The sequence below is a fragment of the Urocampus carinirostris genome, chromosome 2 (genome assembly GCF_059441175.1).
Source record: "Urocampus carinirostris isolate Australia breed hairy pipefish chromosome 2, RoL_Ucar_1.0, whole genome shotgun sequence".
Lineage (NCBI taxonomy): Eukaryota > Metazoa > Chordata > Actinopteri > Syngnathiformes > Syngnathidae > Urocampus > Urocampus carinirostris.
In genome coordinates, this window is record NC_142350.1 from 28,938,412 (window position 1) to 28,965,000 (window position 26,589).

Consider the following 26,589-nt stretch of genomic DNA (forward strand, 5'->3'; position numbering starts at 1 on the left):
TCATGAAGTACACATGTCCCATAACCTTTTTAAAATTTATTTCTACATCATAAATAATTCAATTTACCTGTCAGAAAGCGGTCAGAACAAACACGAACACAGTCAAGCTTTGGCAAATTCGACCGGTTGATAGCTGCCAGCCACATTCGTCTTCGCCGTTCACTTTTCTCCTGAGCTTCAATCCCCTGATCGTAAACACACTTCGGAAGTCTAAAGAAGCCCTTCCCACCCTTTTCCCCTCGGCTACAACAGCCAACAATAACGCACGTATTCGGCATTACAATGTAGAATCTAACTGGTTCGCTGAACAATAACAATGAAGTGAAAAGCTTTGTGGACTTCCAAAATGGGCGCCAGCAATGCATTGTGGGTAATCTTAGGACCTCGAAGCACTCTATACACACAGCGCGCACACTGCTTCTTGCCCTCTGCACAGAAGGTAAATACATCCGTATCCTCGTTTGCAGTATTTTGAGCCATTTTTACAAAAGAAGGCTGCTTGCACCTTGTTATGAAACTATTATTTATATATATATAAAAAAAAGGTCAAAAATGGGCCTCAACAATCTTAAGTATTTGCAGGAGGGAGACAAGTTTAAAGTTGGATATTTCTTGATATGGGACACAGGCTCTGGCATTACTTTCATTTCATAAAACAACGTCACATAGTGAAATAAAATGCGCAGATTTTTTTTTCTGAAGGGCAAGTTTTGTGGTATTGCTGTTTTGTCTTAAAATCTATGGTATGACATTCTTTGGGGAAAAATCTAAATATTTTGCTATTATTGCTCTTTGGGTCAAAAGGTTCCCGTTTTGGAAGTTTTGAAGGACATGCTTCTAAAAGCAATTAACGCATGAAGAATTCAAAATGTAACATATTCTTTGTTGCAGGGATGAGTAAGTACTGATACCAAGTAACAGTCCTGTTATCAGCCTATTTGAAAGTATGGTACTCAGCTGCCTTTTAAGCTGGAACCTGGAATTAAATGAATGGTAAATTTAAAAAATTGAATAAATTAAAATTAAATACATCCATCTATCTAACGGTCTATCTACTTATCTATATAGCAAAGCCATATTACACTAGTGGGATAATTTATGTACTTTACATGGACATTAACCACTTAAGGTTGTAGGGGCACCATTTCCTGTAGTGTGTCTTAGTCAAATACAGCCTGGCGGCACTCATCCCTCTCAAAGCCAACAAATGTTTTCACCCTGTCTAAAACCGGGGACCTTTCCCGTTATAGGCTAATGTGCTAACAACTGCATTACGATTAGTATTACGTGTTAGCAATGCCCAACTGAGTTGAAAGAGCCCTAATAATCGTTTTTTTCCCCACAGCATCTATCTGCTTTTGTCCTATTTTTAGCAATGCCGTTCTGGGAAACACAACAAATTAGGTAGAAGTGGGGGAGGTTGGAGAATTTATGCTTGTCACTGCAGTTTTATTTTGTTAGTATAGCATGAAAGTGATGAAAGTAAAAAAAGCCCTATATTAAGTACAGTCTAAAAGCTAACTCAAGCCCCCAAAAAAGAAGAAAAAAGAAGAGTTGGTTCAAACGCGAACATGAGAAGCTTGACAGAGACTGCAATGATCACACAAGCCATAAGATGGCGTTAGCGAGAGAAAACGTTTCAAATGCTGTACAGTACCTTTAAGGTTAACCAACAAACATATTTAGGACTTTAATAAATTATATACTAATAAATTTAATGTTAGATAAAATGTTCAGGTGGGATTTATATATTTTTCTTTTAAAATATCAGCCATTTTTAAAGGGACAATGTATAATATTTAGTCCCTCCTAGTGGTACAAAATCTTTCTTCCTCTTAAAAAAATACATGAAATGTCACACTAATGTTAGTTTCTATCAAAAAAAACCTTGGTAGAGAAATTTGTATTTATTTTACATAGTGAAATCTCTACCTCAAGGTCCGTGCCATGTCTAGCATCTTGTTGCTCAGCTGTGCTCTTGGCACTGGTTTTTGTTCACATTACACAAAACAATGCCATCTAGTGGTCAAATATTACTCACTGGGGCTTTAAACGCTGTGTCTGTTAACATTTTCAGGGTGAAAACATTATCAGAGCCTCTGTTCAGCTGCTTGTATGGCGCGTGCACATACACTCTCAAACACACTTGAATAAACTCTTTTTAAATCTTTTGGGGGGTTTGGGTTGGCATTTCTTGGCTGGGTGATGTCCCATGCCCCTCCTTGCTGAACAATGAAGAGCTGGTGGAGTTGAAGAGAATCTGGGGGAACAAGAACTACGCAATACATCCTAGAAGAAAAGAAAACCTCGAGCATATGCTTGAAATCACCTCACCTCGACCCTCCTTTCCTCCAGCCAAAGTGCTCCATGGCCGGAACACAGATAATTTAAGTAAGATAAAAAGTGCAGTGAAAAAATATATAAAGGCAATTTGAACTAAGTTGGGCATTGTTAACACATACTTCCATCCATCCAGAATCTGCACTGCTTATCCACAGTAGGGTCGCGGGGGTGCTTGAGCCCATCCTAGCTATCTTCGAGCAGTGGGCGGGGAACACCCTGAACTGGTTGCCAGCCAGTTGCAGGGCACACAGAGACAGACAATTTACTCGCTCATTCACACCTAGGAATAATTTGAACTTGACAATTAACCTGAAAGGAAGGTTTGATCCCATGACCTCAGAACTGTGCCGCACATGCGCTAACTACTGCGCTGCCGTGCTGCCTTAACACATACTTAATAAAATTTATATTAATTTTGACTTTAGGGACCCCTCAAACTACACAATCCACCTTTAAAGAAAAAATAGAATTTTATATAAGTATAGGATTAGGTATACTCACGATTTGAGTTTCAGTCTGAAAAAATGTCGTATTGAACATTCCTGCATGGTAGGAAAGTTTAAGTACAAATAAGCTACTTAGATTTGGTATCGATTTCCTTATTTTGAAGTGACTGCAGTCATAATTGTGCCAGATACTGCCTTAGGCAACCCTTTTGTTTTACTTTGGAAAATGTTATGGACAAATATTATTCATATCTTGAATTGGTATCAAATAGTTGAGTGCGGGTTTCAGAATCAGTCTCAAAAGGGGTGTCACAGATCCCCAATAATAATAATAAGAAAAAGGAAGAGCGGCTAAATCAATTGGAAAACCATCTTTTTATGTATTGACCCATGCATCTACCGGTATTTAGTTTTAGGTAGACTTGACATGCAGAAACGTAAATACACATGCAGCCAGACATGCGCACGTAGTATCTAATCATAGGGTGGCTTAAAAATTACACACCGTGGATGTATTTGCAGACTATGACTTGATTGTAGACATTTAAAACTGGGTTGGATTAGAGGATGCATGTGCTTGTGACATCACCGATATATGTCGACAAAAGAACAAACGAGCCGATGCCAAATGTAACTTTGTTATGCATACTGAAACTGAGGCTTGGTCCACAATGCAGAGCTTAATGCTCAATTTCGATTTTTGGGGAGAAATCTGATGTTTTTGTGAGATAATTCACATTTCAAACTAATTGCCACTTGTATGTGATCTCCTCTAACTTATATGGGTCTCCTGTGTGAATGCCAAAATTGTCCCGCATGCGGAGAAGAGGACACATGACGTCACACGCAATGCGCTCATTGTTTGCGGCGGTACTCATGGATGCTAATGCCGTAGCGTGTCTAGAAATGTTAAAGTTATTGTGCAATCGGAGGCTGAACAGAGTTGTCCCACCAAATACTAATTACATCCAAAACCTCACTTTCCCTCCATTGAAGGATTTTTGTGTTTTCCTACGCCATGGTTGTTCATTTCTACGCTTCCTCTTGCCTCTTAATGAGGTGCAGGTCGCATTAATGCGCTTTGGCCTTTCACACAGAAGTTGCAATCCAAAACATTAGATATGAATCGGGTTTAGGACTATAAATGAATGTGGCCTTGGTCTGATGTGGAAAGAAATTGGATTTGTCGCGTTCAGACGGACTTCAACAGATCAGATACAGGTCCGTTAGTGCAAAAAAAAAACTGATTTCCCTGCTGTGTGAACCTTGCCTATAAGATTTCGATGCCAGGAGCAAAAAAAAATTGAACAAAAAAACAATAATCATAATAATCTTTCCCAAGAGACTTTTTGTTATTTAGGGCTAAAAAAAATAAATCTGACTTGAATGTGACCCAAAATATTACCAAGACATGCCCTACTAAAGATTGTACGAGGGTGTGTGAGTGTAATCCTACCCGCACAGAAACATCTACAAATTCCGGGGTCTCCAGGTAGTCAGGATCCACCGTGGGCCAAGGCTGTGACAGGACGTCTCCCCCATGCCGGAGAATGTCGCTGATGGGATTGTTCACCTTGCAAAGACCTAAATAACGAAATTGTGACAACACCAACTAATGAACCTCTCTTTATTAAATTTCATTTATTTTCCCAGGAACAGTTCCAAGGGAACAAAATGTAATATTTTTTTCAACATGTGTCTTCCATCTGATGTCTCAAGTTGTGTGTACAAATGCTGTCTATGCGTCTTGTGCACAATGATAGGAAGTTGTCCTTGAGAGGGAAAGGAAAGCTGCACCATGAGGAAGAAAAAATGGTCTTCCTTCCTTCAGCTTGTTTTCTACATTGGGCTAGAAGATCACAGAATGGCTTACATAAGGAGTTGTTTAGGTGAACGCTACCATTTTGTATACGGTTATTTATTTTTTGGCGTCAAAGAAGCTAGGGGCTAACTTTTGTTTAGGCTCTAACAGAAAACCTTAGAACATCCGAAAAACACAAAACAAATTAAAAATCCCCCTAAAATGTTTTAATGATTACAACAGCATAATACAATTATAGGCTATCATAATTGTTAAGTATTAAGTTGTATTTAATTATGTATTCAATTATTAAATCCAATTATGCTAAAAGGTCCAGATGTTACACTTGTGCATGTTGACTGATTACCAAACTTTTCTGGGTTTGACAAAAAAAGACGAGCTCGTAACGTTGGAGAAATGCTCCATTCACCTTTATTCCCTCATTGGATACTATTCAACTAAAAATCACCAGTAACTCAATGACTCAAAGATTTGGTCGGGCCATAAATGTATTCACACAAACCTGCCCACAGTTCAGAGGCAAGGTGAGGCGCCATAGGTGCTGCCATGATAATCAGCGTGGCAAGCGCCTCCTCGAACTCCACGCTATGCTGGACCACCCTTACAGATGCACTCTGTACACAAACACATAATGAGAGAAGTTGATGCACATTGAAGTCAGAAGATGCAGCACAGAGCCACTCACACTCAATGTGTTGGTAAGTCCCATGAGGCGAGAAATGGCCGCGTTGAACAAAAAGCTTTCGATGAAGTGTGACGTGACCTAGAATGAAAAATAACACCCATGAAATTGAAATAATAATAAAAAAAAGAACAGTTGGTTAGTAAAACCTTTTTGCTCTGTGGTGTTTTGTTCCAGATTTAAATTAGTGCTTTTAAAAGTCATTAACTTAAATGGAGATTAGTGCAGCCTCTGAAGGGAAAATAAATGTCCCAAAGACGCGCATCCAGCCTGTTATCGCATGCTAAAGACTATCCACTCTAAGGAGGTCAATGTTCACCAGCTTTTACCCATGGGATGTATAACTTGGGAATGGGTCTTAGAGAGGAATTGGCTGATCACCAAGACTTTTTCTGAGGCGTGACTCAAAGCACAGCCTTAGCAGCTTAAGCCTAACAGGCCTGATGTCCCATAAAAGCAGCAGCCTTGAGGTCGGGGAGGCGGGGGAAGGGGGAGAACTCTAACCTGGCAGAAATCGACATCTATTCATAAAGTGTGGGAGTAACTGAGTAGGCTTTAAATCAATGTTAAATCCAGTCTTCCCCGATTCCCTGGACTCTGGTGGTTTTGGTTTAGAACAGAAGACAATACAGCATTAGCGTGTTATGATTGGGATTATAATCTTGTTACCGTGGGTTAGAGTAACCCTTGTTAAAAAGGGAGTTTTAAAAAGAGATTTAGAAATAAAAAAGTAATAATTTGACATTTAAATCAAACATTAAAATTTTATAGGAAACACATTGTAGTTAATATTTGATCATAGAATGAAGTTATCAGATGAAATAATTATTTTAGCTTGCAAACAATGATTTGTTGCTGTTTCAATGTAGTTTAGTAAAAAAAAAAGATAGCATAGACATCTTATCAAGTGCCGTTTGTACGTATTTTATCATTGCAGGACTATCAATATCAGTTGTTAGCAAGACATTGCTTAAAAAAAAATTCTTCGCTCTAGACGAGTTTTGGTCATTTTTTTTCCTCTGTGGGAAAATCTCTGTGGTCCAAGTGGCAAACTACCTATACCAGGAATCCAGCAAGGATCTGATTCATCATAGAGCTGCATATCAAGGTGGCGGTAAGAATTGGATTATTCTTTTAATCTTGTATATAGGCTCATTAACTTTGAGAAGCCAACGTGTGCTAATAACACTACCCATGGATTTGTGATTCCCTGAATTGGAGAAAATCGAAAATGAGTTCTCTTTGACTTTTTTGCTGAACATCAATGTCATTCATTTGGATTTTCATTGAAACCTTAAGTGTAATATTGTGCACCTTAAATATCTGACCCCCACACCCCCAAAAAATAACCTGATTTAGTTTGATTTTCTAAAATCCTCTTGGTGCGCATAAACATTCCTTCTGCAACTAATAGATTAATCAACTAAAACAGACTGGATGATCATTACTTAAACTGAAATAGAAATATAACAGATTAGTAAACTAAGATTAATTAAATTTATTAATTTGACAGCTTTTGTTCAAATAAATGTATTATGACTTGGGTGTTTCTTTCATTAATTATACCACTCATCAAACCTAAAACTACTCCATTAGCTTTTCTTCTCTTTGCCTAACACATTGGGTCAGGGGTCGGGAACTTATGGCTCTTTTCATGAGTACATATGGCTCATAGATAAAAAAAACTTGCACAATTATTTGATGTATTATTACATGCTGAGCCAATTGTCACATGTGTGTATCCTGAGCAGTACTTAATGCATTATGGGTTTGGTCCAGTATGTTTAGCACACAATTGTCACTAAGGTTTAGTCAAGGTCACCCCTTTTGTCTGTAAATCACGAAATAAACCTTTATATAGAAGCATTTTAAACAATCCATGTTAATTGTTAAGACACTTTATGATAAAAAAACACAGAGCAAACTTTAAACACCCAATAACTCTACCAAAGAACCTAGAGCAATTTGATTATGTGAGCTGTAGAGATGGGCGGAGCTATACACAGGATGCCGCAATCCTCCGGGCCGAGCGCTGTCTGGACTGAAGGTAAATACGGTATTTCGGTATCCTTGTTTGCAGTATTTTCCGACATTTAAACAAAAATTATTTATGACAAAAATGACATTCAAAACTCTTAACTGCAGGAGGGAGACAAATTTTAGGTGCTATATTTATATTGATATGGGACACAGGGTCTGGCATTATTATTTCATAATTTTATCAAATCATCAAAAATCACACAGTGAAACAAAATGTTCTGAAGAACTAGCTTTTGTCTAGAAGGCGGGTTTGGCCGTTTTGTCCAAAAAGGTTCCCGACCCCTGCCATAGGTGCTAAATTAGCGTGGTGCACTCAAAATCAAAACATTCGAGGTGAGAGAAGCACTAAGTGAATCAAGCACCAGTAGGGTGCTCATGAAAGCTGATGCCTTGAAATCAGGCAAGCTACTGGCCCCTACTGGTGAGAACCATTACTACCTCCTGTATTGCGTAGTTCTTGTTCCGCCAGATTCTCTTCAACTCCACCAGCTCTTCATTGTTAAGCAAGGAGGGGCATGGGACATCACCCAGTTGCCGAGCGCTTCGCAGCTTGGTCACGAGCTGCCAGAGTCTCGACTGCCAGCGCAAGACCCCAGGAAGAGCGTCCTCTAGGGAGGAAGGGGGTTGTCTCGAGTCAGGGTTACATCCATTAGGTTAGAAACAAACGCAAACACCCACCGGCTCTTCATCTCACTTTTAAGATTCCATAGGATATCTTGTTCAGGTGGGGCTGCATAAAGGATGTAAAGTCGCACTGTGTCCAAACCGTACTGTTGCACAACCTCTTGGGGGTCCAGCCCGTTGTGTTTCGATTTGCTCATTTTCTCCCAAGTCAACTCCACGCTCCCACCTCCAAGCACCACTGGTTCTTTTCCTAACAGAGGTAGGAAGTAGAAAAGGTCAGTCACAACGCGGGTGTTTCTGAGCTGTTATTAGCTTTCAAGCCATAGGAGAAAAAAAAATAAATATATATATATATTATATATATATTGAGAGAGCCATACCATATTTTTTAAGGCAAATTCATCAAAACTGCCAAACCTGCTCTCCAGACTAAAAGTAATCCTTCAGCATATTTTATTGCATTTTGTAACATTTGATGACTTGATAAAATCTATAACATAACAAGAATGGCAGCGCCAATGTCCAATATTAATAATTCACTTAAAATGCGACTCCCTCCCGCAGTAACCCAAGTATTGAGGCTCATTTTGTCATTTTTGTCCTACATAATGGTTTCAAAGCGATGTGCAAGCAAAGTGATTTTGTAAAAAGGTCACAAAATATTGCAAATAAGGATACCAACATATTTACCTTCGTTGCGGACAGCACTGTGTATATAGCTCCGCCCATTCCCACCGCCCAATCAAATTGCTGTGGATACTTTGCTATCAGTTTTGGGTGTTTACAGTTTGTTCTGTGGGTTTTGGAAAAACTCTCTCAACAGTGAACATAGATTGTTTAATGAGTTTCTATAGAAGTTTATTTTAGCAATGTAAAACCAAAAAGAGGTATGTTGGTGTGACAGCTTGATTGTAAACTGTAGTTGAACCTGTGCCCTATATATACTGGACCAACGTATCCTCATACTTAAATGTTCTCCCGGCTTAGCACATGCTACATTTGGCTTTGCATATAACAATGCTATACAGTATATAAATGCGCGTGTTCCATTTTGTCTCCAAAGCAAATTATACTCACAAAAGGAGCCTAAGGTTCCCGACCCCTGCTATACAGTTTTTAATGAAACACATTTTTTAGTATACCGTGGACCCGTAATGCCGAAAAGCATTTAAAGTTCATATATATATATATATATATATATATATATATATATATTATTATTTTGTATTTTTTTAAATTCACACCGTAGTTCAGCAACTATCTAATAAAAGCGTTAGAATATTAGTGCAAGAATCTTGACACGCTGTATCGACACTATATTCCTTCAAAGCATCTGTAGAGAGAAAATCACTGTAAAACTTCCCTTCTATGTAGGCACTATTGACTTTTTTATCATTGGAATTTTTTACAGCATCTCTCACCACACAACAAAAAAGGGCAAAACAAACAGTTATTACTGTATTTTTGCTGTTTTGGATTAGATTTATCTGACATTAAATTTACATCACTCATATGTGTCAAATTCAGTCGACATGCACCAGTGAAGTCGATCTCTTCTCTCTTCAGGTACTGCCCGCTGTCTGCTCGGCGGAAAGTTTGGCCTTTTATCAGACCTTGGACAAGCAGCTTTTTGAAAGGCTCCCTGTAAAACGGAATGGATAATACATTCACGTACAGGCAAATTTTGTAGACGATAACCAGGAAGAAAGTGTACCTGTGTGCCACAAGTCCCTGGTCATTGCAGAAATGACTGAAAAAACGTGCGTAGTACAAATGCATGACAGCATGCTCTTTACCTCCGATGTATACGTCCACCGGCATCCAGTGATCCACTAGGTGACGCTCAAAAGGCCTTAGGAAGTTCAGATTTAAAAAACAGAAGAATAAAAAACATTATATATATATATATATATATATATATATATATATATATATATATAGTAAACTACTTAGAACCAAATTGAACTTTGATGAGAGTTCACAATATTCAGGAAAAGCAAGTTGAAACAAACACATCTTGTGTGCAAGTTACATAAGGCACATACATTTCCTGTAAAAGGCAGACATTGTAATTGAGGAACTTTGATCCAACATGGTCCTTCTGAGATAGACTGGCTGTACAAGGGAACTAGTTTCTCCTGTACAGACATAAATTGTAATTGCAAATTTGCCAATGTAGATGGCAGTGGTGCTCTCTGACAAAATTTAGAGGCATTTCATAGACCAGGGTCGTCAAAGTCAAACAGATGGAAGGGCCAAAAAAACCTAAAATTTGAACAATATGTATAGAAAAATCTTCGAGACAAATCTCTTTCCATGTTGGCATTGGGTAAAATAACGGTAATATGTAGCTTACATTTTCAGTTGTAGGAAATTCTTCCCATTGCAATTTACCACTGGGAAACACTACCTTTTTTTGCATGACAAATAATAAATGTCCATAATTGATACATAACAATGAACTCTTGCACTAATATACATTTCATAGTGCCATGTTAAGATGTAGCATGCACCTGTCCACTTGGGTGCACTTACCGTTAATCACGAGGGAAAAAATGCAATGACAAAGTAAGGCACAATAGAGTAGAGTTGGTGTAATTTTTAAGCAGACTTGTTGTGAAACACAGCAACTATTTCAAGCATTTACAACCACCTCACCCAAAATCCAAGCACTTTTCAACCCCTTAAAAACACAACATTAAAATTCAAGCATTTCCAAGGATTTCTAGAACCCATACATACAACCATGTTTTCAGAACTTTGCTACCCACCCTTAATAAAAACTGCTTTCCCTTTTGTATCAAAAGCAACTGCCTGTTATCTTTACACATTCAGTGCCATTGATGTCCCAACTATGATGACACTTCCACTACCCATCTTATTAGCAGAAAATGATGGTGGGGAAAGATTTGTCTCTATAATGGCATGAGCCGGGATTCCAAGTGCCTGTCTTAATGGGTGGATGGTCAGCAGAACGCTATCTCCAGCATGTGTCACACATGGTGCCGGTAATTACTCCTCCTCCACACCTCTCCGCCTTACGCCCTCCCATCTCTGGCGACTGGCGTCTGGTGATAATTGAACCACAGGATAAAGTTATAAACTCGCAAGGCTAAAAATAATTTGGCCCGTGAGTTGGCATTCAGCCAACAATCCTCAAACACATCACGGTGCACGCTGCTATTTCCTCCCTTCTCTGGCCTGCTTTGCTCAGCATGACCGGCATCTTACTTTTCATCACTTCCGCGCATGCAAGACTCAGCAAGCAGACTGAAATACACAAATAGTGTGATTGCTTTTTCGGTTGTGCTATAATGTGTCCTGTTAAAAAAAATGATGGGATGGGAAGTCCCCTGCAAATTCTTTTAAAGCGGCTTTCCAGCTGGCCAAGAAGCTAAAGGGGAAAAAAGTCTGTTTTGTTGAGCTTAGGGTATCACCAACATCCCAGCAACTAACAACTGGGTCTCTATAATTCCTATGAGCACAGTTAGACTTTGTATGAGGACAAGTGCATGTGTGTGTATTCTATGTGGATGTGTGAGTAGCCCAGCTATAATAAGCCTGCTTGAAAACGCAAATTAGGAGAGTGGGTGATATTAGACAATTGTGTTGGTAAGGATATAATTCTATATGCACATGTTAGTGGACTTGCATATTTTGATTAAATACTTGGATACTTGACACTAAGGAGAATACACTTAAAAGTGGAGTGCATTTTCTGAGGTGTCCTTAAAAAAGTTGAAAGTTAAATATTTAAGAACAAAAATTGATAGCTAAAAGTCAATAAATTAACACAGTGCTTCTTAATTATTTTCTGTGCCTGATTTCTTTTTTTACATTTAATAAATAAAAATGTCAATTCAACCGACATGAACTAGATTAACTTAAAACAAAAAGTGCAAAAAGCAATAGAAATTTCAACAGAGCTCGCGAGTGTGGGCACTCCTGTTTTAGTACCAGATTGACTAGCTTATGTCATGAGAACTAATTAATCAGTCTCCACCTGAATTTGCTACCCTTAAACAAGTAAACTACACATTTTACACTATTTCTCAACGACAAACAAGTTTCTACTACAGATTTTTAAAAATTTCGATATTGTAATGTCTTTTTGTTTATGTCTGTGATGGACCCTTTAAGGGAGACCTGGCTTCAGGGAGGAGAGAAGTGACTCGTGGGGAAGTTCAGCTCACAGTCTGTAGCATAAATAAGCTGCGGCTAACAGTAGCTAGTGCAGAATGTGTTTTACCCCTTTTTATTCGTTTATTAAATTGTCAATCAGACCTCATCCGCGACTGTGTATATCTTTGACTACACGTAGGGGCGTTATAATATTGTCAGCAGCTTGATTTACAATAAGACAAGTCAGGGAGTTAGCAAAACTGTTAGCAATGTTTGGAGTCAGAAAAAGCTTATGCTTCAGTGGCTCTGCCCATGTTTCTTATACAATCACAGGTTTGGGGAAGTGAAGGAGGGAAGGGGAGAAAGCGGAGCAACAGAGAGAGATCTGTGCTGCTTTAGATAACCAAAACAATCGACCAGACAAATGAATGAAAACGTCGATACCTATATCTGTCAACTTCCAAAATGTCGACGCTGATAATCGCTCAACCTCTGATAAAAATGGCTTAACAAGGGGCAAAAAGCCTCCTGAAATACAATAAACACATAAGACTACACCTTTTTTGCGCACATTCACTTTTTGCTCCGTGGGAAAATGTTTTTGGGAAAAATTGTAGGAAAAACACAAACCAAGTTACAATAAAAGACTTTTCATACCTGTTAGAGTTATGAGGGTCAGTGTAACGAAAGTAATACCAGGCAGAGTCTACAAAGGTGTCCATGGTGTCGGTCTCCCGCTTTGCTGGGCCATTGCACCTGAACAAACATGCCCACAAAAAGACTAACGTGGGATATCATCAATATTAAACATGGAAATTCCATAGCAAACAACTTATCAATCCTCGTTTGTATGCCTTCAGAAATTGCATTGTCAGATATATATATATATATATATATATATATATATATATATATATATATATATATATATATATAAAGTGATCACTGTTTGAGTGTGACAGCGCTTCCATCTGGCTTTGGAGGTCAAGCCTCTGTAGAAAAGCACAGTTGAAAGCAAACTGGCACGGGAATGTTGGTCCCGTGCCCTGACAAGCAGGCTGTGCTAACAAGGGAATGATCATAATAATAATAATAATAATAATTTCCTTGTATTGTCATTCTGTGTAACAATGTACACAGAACGAAATGTCGATTGCACCTGACCCGATGCAGCCGCAGCCAAGAGAGGGCGCCGCCGACCACTTTTTAAGTCTTAGGAATGACTCGGCCGGGGCGCGAACCCGAACCTCCCAGTCTCAAAGCGGGCGCCTTACCATCTAGGCTACTGAGCTGGTAGTCATGTATTTGTCTTGGAAATGTCACCTTGTGCTCTGTTTGAAAACAGCCCAATTGTATTTGCTTCACATAATGTTTGACAGGGAGGGAGAAGATTCAGGATTTACACAAAAATGGTTGCCCTTCTTTAAATTTATTCAAAGCAGGAAGTGGAACAGTGAAGTCATCTGCTTATCAGTTTCTAATGAGTCTCAGTAGACACATACGCACGGACGCACGCAGATTTGAAGTTTCCTTGTGTATTTTTCACAAATATGTGTCTTACTGTCTGGCGATTTTCTCAAATAAAATGACTTCCTGCACACAAAAAGTCAAACCCCTCAGCAATCACATATTAGTCCACATAGCAAGGCAGTGATTATGATATAAGACCATGGGGTTGCTTAGCAACCATTCTAAAGCGTAATATGGTTAATATTTCGAAGCCAGGTGTTGTCTGACAAAAATGAAAACTAGGAAGCCATGCCAAGGCTATCAGACGCAGAGATCCTGGAAAAATTAAGAAGTATCCGAGTGAGTGCAGGGGGATATGCCACATCTTGCCTTGCACCAGACTGGACGGGCATACAAATAAACATGACTTGACTTGAATGTAGTGACTGCACGGACAGCTGGTGCAGACTTCTCAAGATATAACCCAGCACTACACCCCTAAAGAACGCAATATTTTTTTCAGTCGGATTAAAAAGAATACCAACAATAGAAAAAAAAAACAGTAATCCCTCGTTTAGCATGGGGTTAATGTTCTAAAAAAAGACCTGTGTTATGCAAAATCAATGAAGAAGACACTTTCATTTGTTTACAATTATACAATACTCTCTTATACAATGAAATTAAAAAGTAAACCGTTTTTCACAGGCAAAAAACATTTGCTTAACAAGGTTCAGTATGAACGTGTTTTTTTAAAGAATAACTACTTTACCACCAAATAGACTGTTTAACCAATCAGAATGCACAATTTAATGCACAATGCAAATCTGTGATGTAGCAAAACAACAAAATGTAAACCGTGTAATAACAAGTATTTAAATTATGAGGTTCAACTATGCAACATGCAAACTCCACCCGGGGTGCCTGCGGTATCTGGATTTAAACCCTAAACCTCTGCACAGTCGAGCTACGCACTAACCACCTAGCTGCTGGGCTGCCATTTTAATATATTTGAATTTGTTTTTTTGTATTAAAATAAGAAAATTATTGGTCATTACTGTATAAGATTTTTTTTTCTCCCATAAGCCCAAAAAATATATACAGCACTAATGGAACGAAGTTTTTCTACGTCAAACATGATTCAATTTCTGTGGCATCAGATACTTGTTCTTATTTTAGGGATGAAATTCATATTCAATAACAAAAATAGCTTTAAAATACAGCATGATATTGCAGGATTATTTTCACATTTATTAGAAAAATTATATAAATGTATGGTAACATAAGCAATGTTTTAATTATATAAAACAAGTAAAAAACGATTTTAACAAAGAAAAATGTTTTGTAAAGTAAGCTAAATCAGGAAAAGCAAGTTAGCAGCCCCCTGTACTCCCATGTCTTCATCTGTTCCATCCTCATTTGTCAAAGTGAAGCCAACATAGCTCGTCTTTACCAGGGAACACGCGGCACAATCAAAACAGATTCTTGTCAGGAGACGATCCAGGGTTCAGTAAGAAAGCTGCCTCAGAGAGCTGTAAAGACATGATGAGCGCTCCGGATTCTACTTTCTCAAGGACAGAAGAAGCTCCGTCCCAGTCGCCAGGCTCATATCGCTGTGTTCCCCTGCGTTCCACTCAAACTTTAATTGGAAGTGCTTGACGAGTGAAGGGAACAAATTTCCACTGACGCTTAACAAGGAGGAGAAGACGATAACGGCTCCTTCCCGATTACGCACACGAACGACACGAAATGGGAAGAATTATTTTGGTGTGTGGAAGCGTGCAAACGGGAGCTGATGACCTGTGCCATCTACCACTGAACTGGCTATTGTTGTAATCAAAATGATGTCAAAGTAGGGATTAGCTTTATTGAGTTATAAATTCACTTTATGATCCATCTGCACTTTAAAGTATTCAAAAAGGCCCGATTTATGTCTCAATTAGGCACATTACTTGTAGTGTTCCTCCCCACAATCATGCAGATATCTTGCAAAATACTACACGTAGAGCTGTGACGTTATTGAAGGAACACATCTCTTTCAAAATGTCAAATCCAATTAACACAGGATGTGAGGCAGCGCCGAAACAGACGGCAATTGCATAGTTTATTTTACCTTGGAGAAATTAGAACTTTCCTTACCCTGTTGCTGGGGGTCTTTTGGCAGTTTTGTCCAAGTTGCATGCTTCAACCTACAAATGCTCCATGAGGTTAGTTTACCTACTGGTGTTACAGTGTGCGTTTCTTGCTTACTTACATCACTTTTTAGGCAGGCGATTGTGGCTCTTATTATGATTTTTGCTGTATTTGTTGCGGTTGGTATAATATTGTCTGGCTTGCTCCCCGTTAGCGTCAGGTTTGCAGAATGCTTCCCGTTTTGTTTGCTACCAGTTAGCGGCGTTAGCAGCCGGCCAGTCTGCCGAGTTCACTGGTTTATTCCAGGCTGGGTTCGCATTTGTCGCTATAGCCGTTTTTGGTTAGCCTGACTACCTGCTGAGTGTTTATGGTCGGCCAGCCTCACATTTTCACGCCAAGGCTTTGGCCGCCTTTTTTCCATTTAGCCCCCGTTAGCTTACTGTGTGTTATTTTGCCAGTTAAACCCTTTTTATCTGTTCCCCCCTGTGTTGTACCATTAATGCATCCACCTTCGACACCAAGTCATTCTCCACAAAAAAATACCAAAACTTAGCTTAAAACTCTCGTAACATCAGGAACTTAAAAATGTGACAGCTGTCTTCAAAATACATCTCGGCAAACAATCGGAATATACAGATTAAATATATACATCTGTATATTCTTACATTTGGCATGTTTTAGTTCTCATTATGTTAAGCAAAAATACAGATATATTGCAAAAATTCTGCTCTTAGTTTGTAAAAAGACATCTCACTTTCTGCAAAGTTCCATCAAAACCAAGTTACATCCTCCAGCCCCCTCTTGCTTCTAGTTTGCAACACGACACATTTAAGCGAAGTCACTGATCCGATAATGTGATTCCACTCAAAAGGGTGATGGTGATTTAAAAGGCATCTTGTCTTGCCTGTTTGCACGTCAGCAAGGCCTGGAGAGTATTGATCTGACTTAAAACAACTTCAAGGAAGCAGAAGTGCTGTGAAGCTCACAGAGGTAGCAGCATTTTTACAGTACTAGCGGCTGGCTACGTCATGTTTTGCACGTTTTTTCTGGGACAATTTCCATGCACTATTCTTGGAAGAGCCTATCACGATCATGCCAAATACCTCAAATGAATCTGAAAGTTTACAGATTTGCTGTTTAGGGCGTTACTTATGAGCTTGGATTAACTGCAACTAATATGCAATGGGGCAGCACGGCAGCTCAGTGGTAAACGGGTGTGGCAAAGTTCGGAGGTCATGAGATCGAACCTCCTGTGTGGAGTTTGCATGTTCTCCCCGTGCTTGCACGGGTTTCCTCCAGGCACTTCGGGCCCTCCCACATTCCAAAAACATGCATGTCAGGTTAATTGGCCAGTCCAAATTATCCCTAGGTGTGAATGAGCGAGTGAGTTTTCTGTCTCTGTGTGCCCTGCAACTGGCTGGCAACCAGTTCAGGGTGTCCCCTGCCCACTGCTCGAAGATGGCTGGGATGGGCTCCAGCACACCTGCGACTCTACTGAGGATAATTTATTATTATTAATTATGATAAGCGGTGCAGATAATGGAAGGATGGATAATCTGCAATGTAAAATTCCACGGTGGTGAATAGCTAACTAAATAAGGTGAAAGCAATCCCCACACAGAGCAAAATAATGCTTTTAGCTACAATTGCATCTAACGGCTGCCTCGAGTGTTTGTATGCATGATTGTTAAACCAAGGCTCTTATTGACAACACAATAGCTGTCTTTGCAAAAATGAGCCCTCTTTACTACCACTTAATAGGGTCATTAATTATGAGTGGTGCACATTTTGCAGCTGGAGAACTTATGATCTCCTTGTTGAAAAAAGAGCACATTTTGTAAGTGTTTGTTTATCTCAGCTAATGGACTACATCTGGCAATAAGGCATGGCTGTTTGTTGGATGCAGGTAGTTTGTTTGGACTGATTTTTAGAGGAATGAAAAAAGAACAGGCCAGGTTTTAAAATACCTTTTCAAAATGAAAATTAACTGGTCACATAGAACGGTAAATATTACTGACAAAGCCTAAGATAGTTGACACAAAGAGCAAAATTTGATGTTATTATTTTGTTAACAGAAAGTTAAGTTTTGATTTTCATTTTTATGACACTCCAAAAGAATTTCGACCAGGAAATTGGCTTTATTTCAACTATTATCCTTTTTATCTAAATGTATTCTTAAATTATTTCAGTAGAAAAATAATTAAAACGATTGTAATAATGCTAAGTTTGTTTGATATTTTCGTTATTTCAAATAAATGTAACAACTTTTCATATTTTTCCGATCTTAGAAAAAAAAAACATCTGTCATCTGCCTAATGAGACAATTTTCTTGACTATAAGTACGCATACTTGACAATAAGTATGCATACTAAAAACTTCAGGATTATTTTAGTTAATTGAATTAATCTTACCTTGGACATTTGCAATTGACCCAATCGTGGGCAGCCTCCAGAGGAGACGCCCCCTTTCCAGTGAAACAGGACAACTTTGGCAATGTAACAGGTAATTGTTCTTCTGGGACAGGAACTGGACCACAGCAGCCACAATGCACCACAGGAATGGGCGTGCCCCAGTATCGCTGTCTTGAGATTAACCAGTCCCTGAGCTTGGAGCTGGTAAGATGGCCCCCCACCTTTAACTCCCTGGCCTTTTGGGTAATGGAGTCAAAAGCTTGTTTCCTGGTTAGTCCTGAAAACTGTCAGGAATGCAGAGGAGAAAGAAAAAGACGATGACAGAAGAATCACTGGGCAGCAGTTGCTCAGTGCATTATTGAGGGAGAAGAATACAAAAAACATACGTTAAAGACACAATTTTAAATAGAGATGCAGTGTTGTTCGATGCAATGATAACCATGAAAATAGGTACTAACTTGCCGATAATTTTCTCAATTCTGCGTACAATTTCCCAATTTCCATTCTGAGCCATGCTTGCCAGAAATACTCAGGTAACGTTAATGGCGTCATTACTGCAGTTGTATTTACCTGATCAGAATTAATAACAATTTGTGTTCCATCTTCACAGTCTTTCAAAACATTTGGCCAGGTTAAATTCAGCTTTTTGGCCACTGACAAATGCTCCTCACTGCAGTCTGGTGTGCCTGGTAAAAATAAGTAGTATGAACAGGACACAAAAGGCAAAGCAAATACATGCTTAGACAAAAGGCAAACACTCTGTCCAGTTCTCTTGAGAGTGCTAGACATGCCTCCCTGCATATCATGTTAATTATTACAGTGACGCGATTAATTGTTAGCAGTCCCTTAAGAGTTCATTGGCTTTCACTGTGGGATAAACAACTTGCTACACATTGGCATATATGTGAACCACAATCCTGTTAACAGTAGTGATGCTGTAGTGCTTTGAGAAACACTTTCATCTAATGACAAATCATGGTTGAGTAAAAAAAAGTGCTTTATTACCATTTTCTTGCATATTAATGACGAAAAACCTGTTTTATGTTAATGTACTATTATACGGGAAACTTACCAACCACAGTGTCTAGATAGTCATCAAATGCCTCCTTGCAAGATATGACCACAGGAACCTCTTGGCCAGTAAATTGGTTAATTGCCGTGACCTCTGTCAGGCAGTCTGCAAGTAAGAAAGCAAAATGAAAGCTCTTGCAATCACAAAAAAATATTTGGACAATTGTATTCATCAGAGCCTTTTGTTTTTTAAACAATTACTTCATCAGGTTCATCAATATGCATGAACATTACTATGAGCTTCGTGTATAAATCAATGCTTTCTGGCCATTCAAAAAATGTGTTTTCCATAATTCACAGTTGTTACACCTAACAGTTTAGTTAACACCAGACCCATTCTGGTCCACTAAGAACAGGTACAGTACACACAGTATTTCCGTTGCATTCTATTTAGATAACACGTCAATCTAAATTTAAAAAGACAAGTTTGACTTAGGGATGTGACGCAAGAATTGTATATTGGGTATTGTTGAAAGGATGGAGATACATAAAAAGATCATTCAAACTCCCTTTGTTCTTGAAAAAAACAAAAAACAATATGGAGTAATAACAATAACAGCAGTAATCTCATTACAGAATGCTAATTATAGGTAGTTGATGTCATATTCATGTAGTGTATTATAGTACCCCAAGGTATAATTAACCTGGTAATACTGATCACACTAAATAATGAAACACTTTTATATGCACACAGACCTATAACTCCAAGTCAATTGACGGATCCAAATGTTTTATGATGCATTTAGCTGGCAATTATTGTAGCTCTTTAATAGGGATAGGCAAAGAACAATTTAAGGCATTAGAGCCATTACAAATTTTTCTTTAAAAGGTTCTGGAAATCTAAGGTATGAGAATATAAGAAATAAAGAAAAATGAGAGGAATTGCCATTATTGTCTTGCAATATTAACAGAAATGTTATGTTATGATATAAAGTTATTGTTTAAAGAATATATATATATATATATATATATATATATATATATATATGGTCATTTAAAAAAAAAGTAAAGAATAAGAATTTCATATAATAGTGGAATTAGTGCCTTATAATTGCCGAGTTTATTTTTAAAAAATCTCGTATCCCTCATCCCCAGTCTTTAACATGGGTGGTAAAAACATGCCTAAGCAAAATTTGACCACACCAATAAACTAACTGCAAGAGGGGAATGGAACTTACCCAAATAAAAACCACTACAGCTTTAATAAACATGCGGTCTTTAATATCGTGACACGACGAGAAAATCGTAGCAATCTTAAAATCAAAATATTGCCATTATCGTTCTCATTATACAGTATACATCAATGTCTACCTTTGCCTGGCCGAAAGGCTTTTTCCAGCATGCAGCGAACTGAGCTGCACCCATGCAGGAGTCTGTGGGAAGGCAGAATGGCTACATACGCTGCACCAAACACCATCTCTGGGGAAGAGATGTACGCTGACAGACTTTCCTCTTTCTCCTCTCCACTCAACTGAGTAAAGAGAAACAGTTTCCGGGGAGTTTTTGAGTCAACATGTAAACATACATACATTCCCCATATTACTTATTCTGAATAATGTGTGGAGGTGTTGGTAACAAGGAGTGATGACAATTCCGGGAAATATTCAAACACACAAGGAGTGCATGTTAATAAGACTGTTGTGAACATTTGTTATAAACACATGCTTTCAATACTTTCTGATTCGTGAAAGAAATACAAACTAAAAGGGTGTCAAGTGGTCTAAAAAAAAAACGAAGTAGCAGGTTGATGAGGAAGTGATATAACACCGGGGAAGACAAGCAGAGAAGAGTACTCAGCACAGGAAGGTCAAAAGTTTCAAACAAAGCAAGAAAGATGAATGAATAAATAACAAGCAGTGGCCCACCTTGAGTTTAAAATCAAAATAGCAGCCAGTGCACTCTCCAATCCAATTTGCTTGCATGGCTTTGACCCCGTACCATTCCGGAAGGTCAGACAGGCCGTCCAGAAGTGGCTAAAGTGGGAAAAAAAGAAAAAAGCCAACCAAAGAATTAATTAGACGTCAATTTAATGCATAAAAACACAAGCAATTTTTTTCACAGTAGCATTTTCACAAAAAAGATATTTCCTGATTGCTTGACTCTCTCTGATCAGCCTGTAAAGTACAAGCCTTCACAACCTGTTATTCTACTTGATGAAAAAAGGAACCTATGCATATCAACCAAGCTGGAGTCAAAATGTCACATCTGGGCATAGGCCTGTGTTGTTATACCTATCTATTTTCATTTGAAGCTGTCAAAAACTGTTACACCACCAAGCACTCGAACTGTGTCACTCACCATTCATTTCCATAAACTTATTAAAATATGAAACCGCACACAATGGCTTCGGTCATCATCTCATGATAGCAGGACAAATATTAAACCCGAAAATAATATCACAGACTGAAAAGAAGAGCAAGGGAGACAAAATGTTTCCGTCCTACAGAGCAGTGATGGCAAGAACTGTCTCCTTGGAAACCAATAAAAGCTTCAATTCAAGCACAATATTGAAACGTATATGTATTTGCACAAACGGATGTAAACGTAGTTCATGCTTTGTCACCTGATTAGGAATTGGAAAACAAAAATTGCAAAAATGATTCATGATTCATCTCATACAAATTCAGAGGGATTGGTTGCATGATACTTCATTAGCATATTTTACTTAACACCAAATAGTGAAAAAGGCAGCCTCTGATACACATTTTTTTCCTCTACCAAATGTTTTGAATTTATCATGATTAAAATATCGAAAACTTGAAAATAATGTAAACTATATACAAGGTTAGTACACCTTTTTTATGGACAATTTCAAGCACTTTTAAGCACTTTCAAGGCAAATCTTAAATTTTCCAGGATCTTCAACGGAAAAAATCCAGCACTGATCAAGGCAACACTTTTTTTGTTGACGTTGACTAAAATAAAGTTGCTATCTTGCTGCTAGCACATACTTTGAGCTATTTTTAGATGTCTCTATCTCTGATCTTTTTGTTTCAATGGCCTGGTATAAACTGACATATATTCTGCCATTCTGCCTCAATAATGCACACATAGTTGGCTATGTCACACTTGTTTAAAAATAGGGAGAGGGGTCAATAACTGCAGGGTAATAATAGACTTCAATACAGAGGACAAAAAAGTACTGTATAAAAGCAGAAAAATGAGTCAAATTTGGATTTGTTTTAATGATATTAATTGCTCTGCAGACTGCTGATTTTTTGCTTTTTGCTCAACTTAATTTGATTTATATTTCTTTGTGTTTCTTTCAAGAGACTCAGTGTCTAAATTGTTTTAATTAGAATTGAAAATATTTCATCTTTTTAATTTATAACATACATAGATTTAATAATTTTAATTCATATTTTATCGTTTTGCATTTTTCTGGATTCTGTGTTGTTTGACTTTAAATTTGTTCAGGGTGTAAAAATCTACAATTGTTTTGCGTTTTACATTTTTATGCAGCTCTGTAAACATTTTAATTTATATTTCATGTGTTTTTCAGAGATATTGTCTTTCATTTTGATATCAATTACAATAGACACATAAATGATTTGTCTATAGATACAAAAATACACCAAACGCAAAATCCTTGACACGGACAAAGAGCTTTCAATATGTCACAAAAACAAAGGACAAAACGTTGCAAAGAATTATTATTTTTTTCGCATCCAAAAATATGAAAGGAAGGAATCTGTTAACCGTTAAAACAATGTTAAGTGTATTTTTGTATTCCATAGCCTTTTTTATTGGTTGTCGCACTGAAAAGTAAAAATTGTTACTTTATATTTGGTCGTGTTGTGTTTTCCAGGGATTTTGTATCCTTGTCCTTAAAGTTCTCGAAAAAGAGCCAAGGCTCCAATGATTAGTGTGATGCACCTTTCCTCTTGGATGCGAGCATTAAGGGGCATTGACGCTTCACATGACAAGTTCATAATGAAGAGCCACCATCTACGTCATTTTTACGCACACATTTTTACATTTATTTTTATTTCACATTTTTAAGGATTTCACAACACCCGTAACCTCCGCTGTATATAATACAATCCTTGAAAATAAATTATCTGACAAAGTTAAATGGTCATTTCAACTGCAGCATGCAATAAAGTGTGTGCCCAATTCTTCGTGTTCTAGAAGAGATTGAATTTATGGCATAGTTCTGGTTATTGAATTAGATAACATTTTTGGTCAAATCAAAACAATTATTAACCAATTGTGATTTTTGCCTGGATTGAACTCGATACGAATCAGATATGGATACGGGCATGGATCAGCTCAGACATTAGACTGACATATATAATCATACAGAAAGACAGCATGGTTAAGTTCTACATCAAACAGTTGAGGACAAGTTCTACATGACAAAACAATGTAAAAATATGTCTTAGAACAAAAAACTGGAAGCATTCAGGGGACAATTTGTTGGTATTATGACTTGGCCAACTACCTTTAGAATAGAATGATAATTTACAGAAACCTCATGTTTCTTGTTAGTGGTCTTACAGGGACCGCTACTTTTTCTTCTGCTAAAGTGACTAAGTGAATTACTACGTATAGCAATAAAACAGCAGTTTGACCGCTTGGAAACTATTATTTAATGTTTTATGATAGACTTGACTTGGGGCGGCAGTAGCTCAGGAGGTAGAGCGATCGTCTTAGGATCAAGGGATCCCAGTTCGAATCCCGGCTCGTCCGTGTTACATGTCGAAGTGTCCTTGGGTAAGACACTGAACCCCTAATACCCCCAATAAGCAGGTTAGCGTCTTACATGGCTGCAATACAAGGTCGCTATTGGGATATGTGGAGCACATTGTAAAGCGCTTTGGGAAGTCATCGACTTGAAAAGCGCTATATAAATGCAGATAATTTCATTTTCATTTCATTGATTGGGAAGTGGAAAGACTACGCGGAATGCTACTAAAATAATTTTGGAATATAAATATTGATATCTGACTTTCAGAGATTGAAAAACGTTGAGCCAGAAAATTTAGATTACTTACCAAAATTTCCCAAAAATCTAACGAATGCTGCTATTGCTTCATAGCATATTATTGCATGAGAGCTGAATTTGGTATAACATCAGAGCTAACAAATGGCACTTTCAAGAAAATCTATGCTTTTGTTTTATATAATGAAATTACAAATGAACCATTTTCAGTGTAAAATCATACAGCAAAAAAATAAAAAATAAATAAAAAATAAAAAAAAACACACAAAACTGATCCACTTGTAAGAAGCGAGTATATTTTTGAGTGTTTCTGTAGTTCGCCTGACACCCAAAAGGTCCCCATTTTAAAACATTTGTTGGAGAGGGATGGGCACCACGAGTCCGTACTTGCCCAAGCCACACCACAGGAAATGGTGCCCCTACGACCCTAGTGGTTAAGGGATCCACCCATCAATCAATAAATAAATACAAATAGAAGTTTTTTGCCCTTGCGCCAGCTAACAGAAAAGTATTCTAATTGTTATGCTCGTCACTGGCATTGATACATAATAAACAGAGCTACATCAGTAATTGATGTTTTTCGGACACTTCCAGGGAGCAATGAACTCTCACAGACCACAAAAGCACCCTGGTTATTAATTACTAGTCTAAAGCAATATTGTGAAAAGCTATTGAATACTCATTCACACAATGACTTTTGGTTGACAGTGCAGCAACAAGTGTTATTATGAAATGATGAAATTTGAAACAAAAAAAATCAATCTAATGATAGCTGTTGTCATCTTGCAAAGAAATAAAGTCATTCAGGTAACAAAACGTGCTTTCTGCATGAGTGCATCATAATATAATCTGAAATTAATGTCTCACAGGCATCATTAACATGCTTGTGAGGGTGATGGGCGTTGAGGAAATCACATGCAGGTTTGGCAAGCTCCATTTTGTCAAGGGCCTCCTGCCTTTCCATCTGCCTCTCTCACTTCCATTTCTTAGCACCCTTTCCTTCCTTTCTTCCCACTTCTCAGTGAAAATTAGAATTGCGCGAACACATTGTCACAGTAGGCTGCTCACACTTCTACTCAAACCTCTGACATGGACCATCATGAGCTACGTCAGTACTGTCGTCAAGAAAAATGCCAGCTTATGAAAATATAATATATTGCTTTGTTGCAACTGTTAAGAGATTAATATGTTTAAGTAAACTTGAAACTGTGTAATGGTGACACCCTCACTTTGGCCAGGACACCAATCTGGCTCCATCGGATGTGTGAAACACGCATTGCCCGTCACTCAAAGCTCATAGCTGATGCAAATGGGTATTCATTTGTGCATTTTTTTTAAGTCGTGGGTGACAACCATAATCTCAAGAACAAAACTTCCTTTCGTTATTAATTTCATGCAAAGCGCAATAATGTATCCTTGTATTTCCAATTAACAACGATTGAGGATGAATGTAGTTTATACAGTTTGCAATGAGTTTAAACTAGGGCTGCAACTAACGATTATTTTAATAGCCAACTAGTCACGGACTATTGAAATGATTTTTCAAATAATCTGATAATTATCATTCTGTCCTTAAATTTAGCATTAAGTTGATTAGATTATGTAGAAAAATTATAATAAGCACAAGCAAAATAGGTACAATATAAATACATGTTTTATGAACACAAAATTAAATAAAAACCTAAAAGTAAATAATATGCAGTCATCAGTCATTACAGACAAAAATCAAAATCAAGTAAATATATTTTATCTCTCTAAACCACATATGTCAGAGTCAAGGCCCGCGGGCCACATTAGGCCCGCGAGAGGGTTTTACCTGGCCCGCGTGACGATATCAATATATTATTAGATCCGGCCCGCAGGCCGCTGCAAGCCAGCAGCCCGCAGTACGCATGAATACTACATTTCCCACAATGCAACGGGGACGCGCCGAGCGGGAGCAAAGCGGGAGGCGGTTTGATTTATTCAGCAGTCGATCAGCAGCAGTCATTAGCATAACAGCAAAAATTAGCCCACATTACCCATCAACAATGGCTAAACGGAAGGTGGACACTGAAAACCGGGGCTTTCAAACAAGGTGGGAGTTGGAGTACATGTTCACGGAGGTAGCTGGAAAAGTATCAGCGTCAGCCTCAAACAAGTAATGTAGAGTTGTAGTAATACAGTACTGTATATAAATGTATGTAAATACAGTAATAATACAGTAATGTTTCCTGTGCAATTACACATTTGAAGTTTTTACTCCGTTCAAGTTTAAAAGTTAAATATGCACATAAAGAAGGTCTTGTTTTTTGTTGTTCCCCTCGGGAATTTTAAAGCTTTATTGTCTATGTTGACTATGTTGTTTTTGTTTGCCGACTCTGTCCTGGGAGTGTTTCTTGTTTTTCGGCTTTTCATGGAAAATAGATCTTGATGTGGACAACAGTCTTTTGATAAAATTGTCTCCTATTTAGCAGAGAAAATGACTTTTGATTGTTATTATTTGTTAATCAGTAATTCCTTTT

The 26,589-nt window shown here is 38.0% G+C and overlaps 1 protein-coding gene across 1 annotated transcript in view; it reads right to left on the reverse strand.

The window, feature by feature from the left end:
* lars2 (leucyl-tRNA synthetase 2, mitochondrial) overlaps nucleotides 1–26,589 on the reverse strand; it is a 53,709-nt gene that overhangs the window by 5,995 nt on the left and 21,125 nt on the right. Inside the window, exons 8-20 of the mRNA XM_088326134.1 lie at nucleotides 21,006–21,113; nucleotides 20,452–20,611; nucleotides 19,142–19,246; nucleotides 18,640–18,755; nucleotides 18,070–18,353; nucleotides 12,737–12,835; nucleotides 9,672–9,809; nucleotides 9,496–9,599; nucleotides 8,028–8,207; nucleotides 7,772–7,941; nucleotides 5,297–5,374; nucleotides 5,114–5,225; nucleotides 4,246–4,373 (exon numbers count right to left, since the gene is read on the reverse strand). Coding sequence (XP_088182260.1) covers nucleotides 4,246–4,373; nucleotides 5,114–5,225; nucleotides 5,297–5,374; nucleotides 7,772–7,941; nucleotides 8,028–8,207; nucleotides 9,496–9,599; nucleotides 9,672–9,809; nucleotides 12,737–12,835; nucleotides 18,070–18,353; nucleotides 18,640–18,755; nucleotides 19,142–19,246; nucleotides 20,452–20,611; nucleotides 21,006–21,113 — 1,782 coding nt within the window. The remainder of the gene's footprint in view (nucleotides 1–4,245; nucleotides 4,374–5,113; nucleotides 5,226–5,296; nucleotides 5,375–7,771; nucleotides 7,942–8,027; nucleotides 8,208–9,495; nucleotides 9,600–9,671; nucleotides 9,810–12,736; nucleotides 12,836–18,069; nucleotides 18,354–18,639; nucleotides 18,756–19,141; nucleotides 19,247–20,451; nucleotides 20,612–21,005; nucleotides 21,114–26,589) is intronic.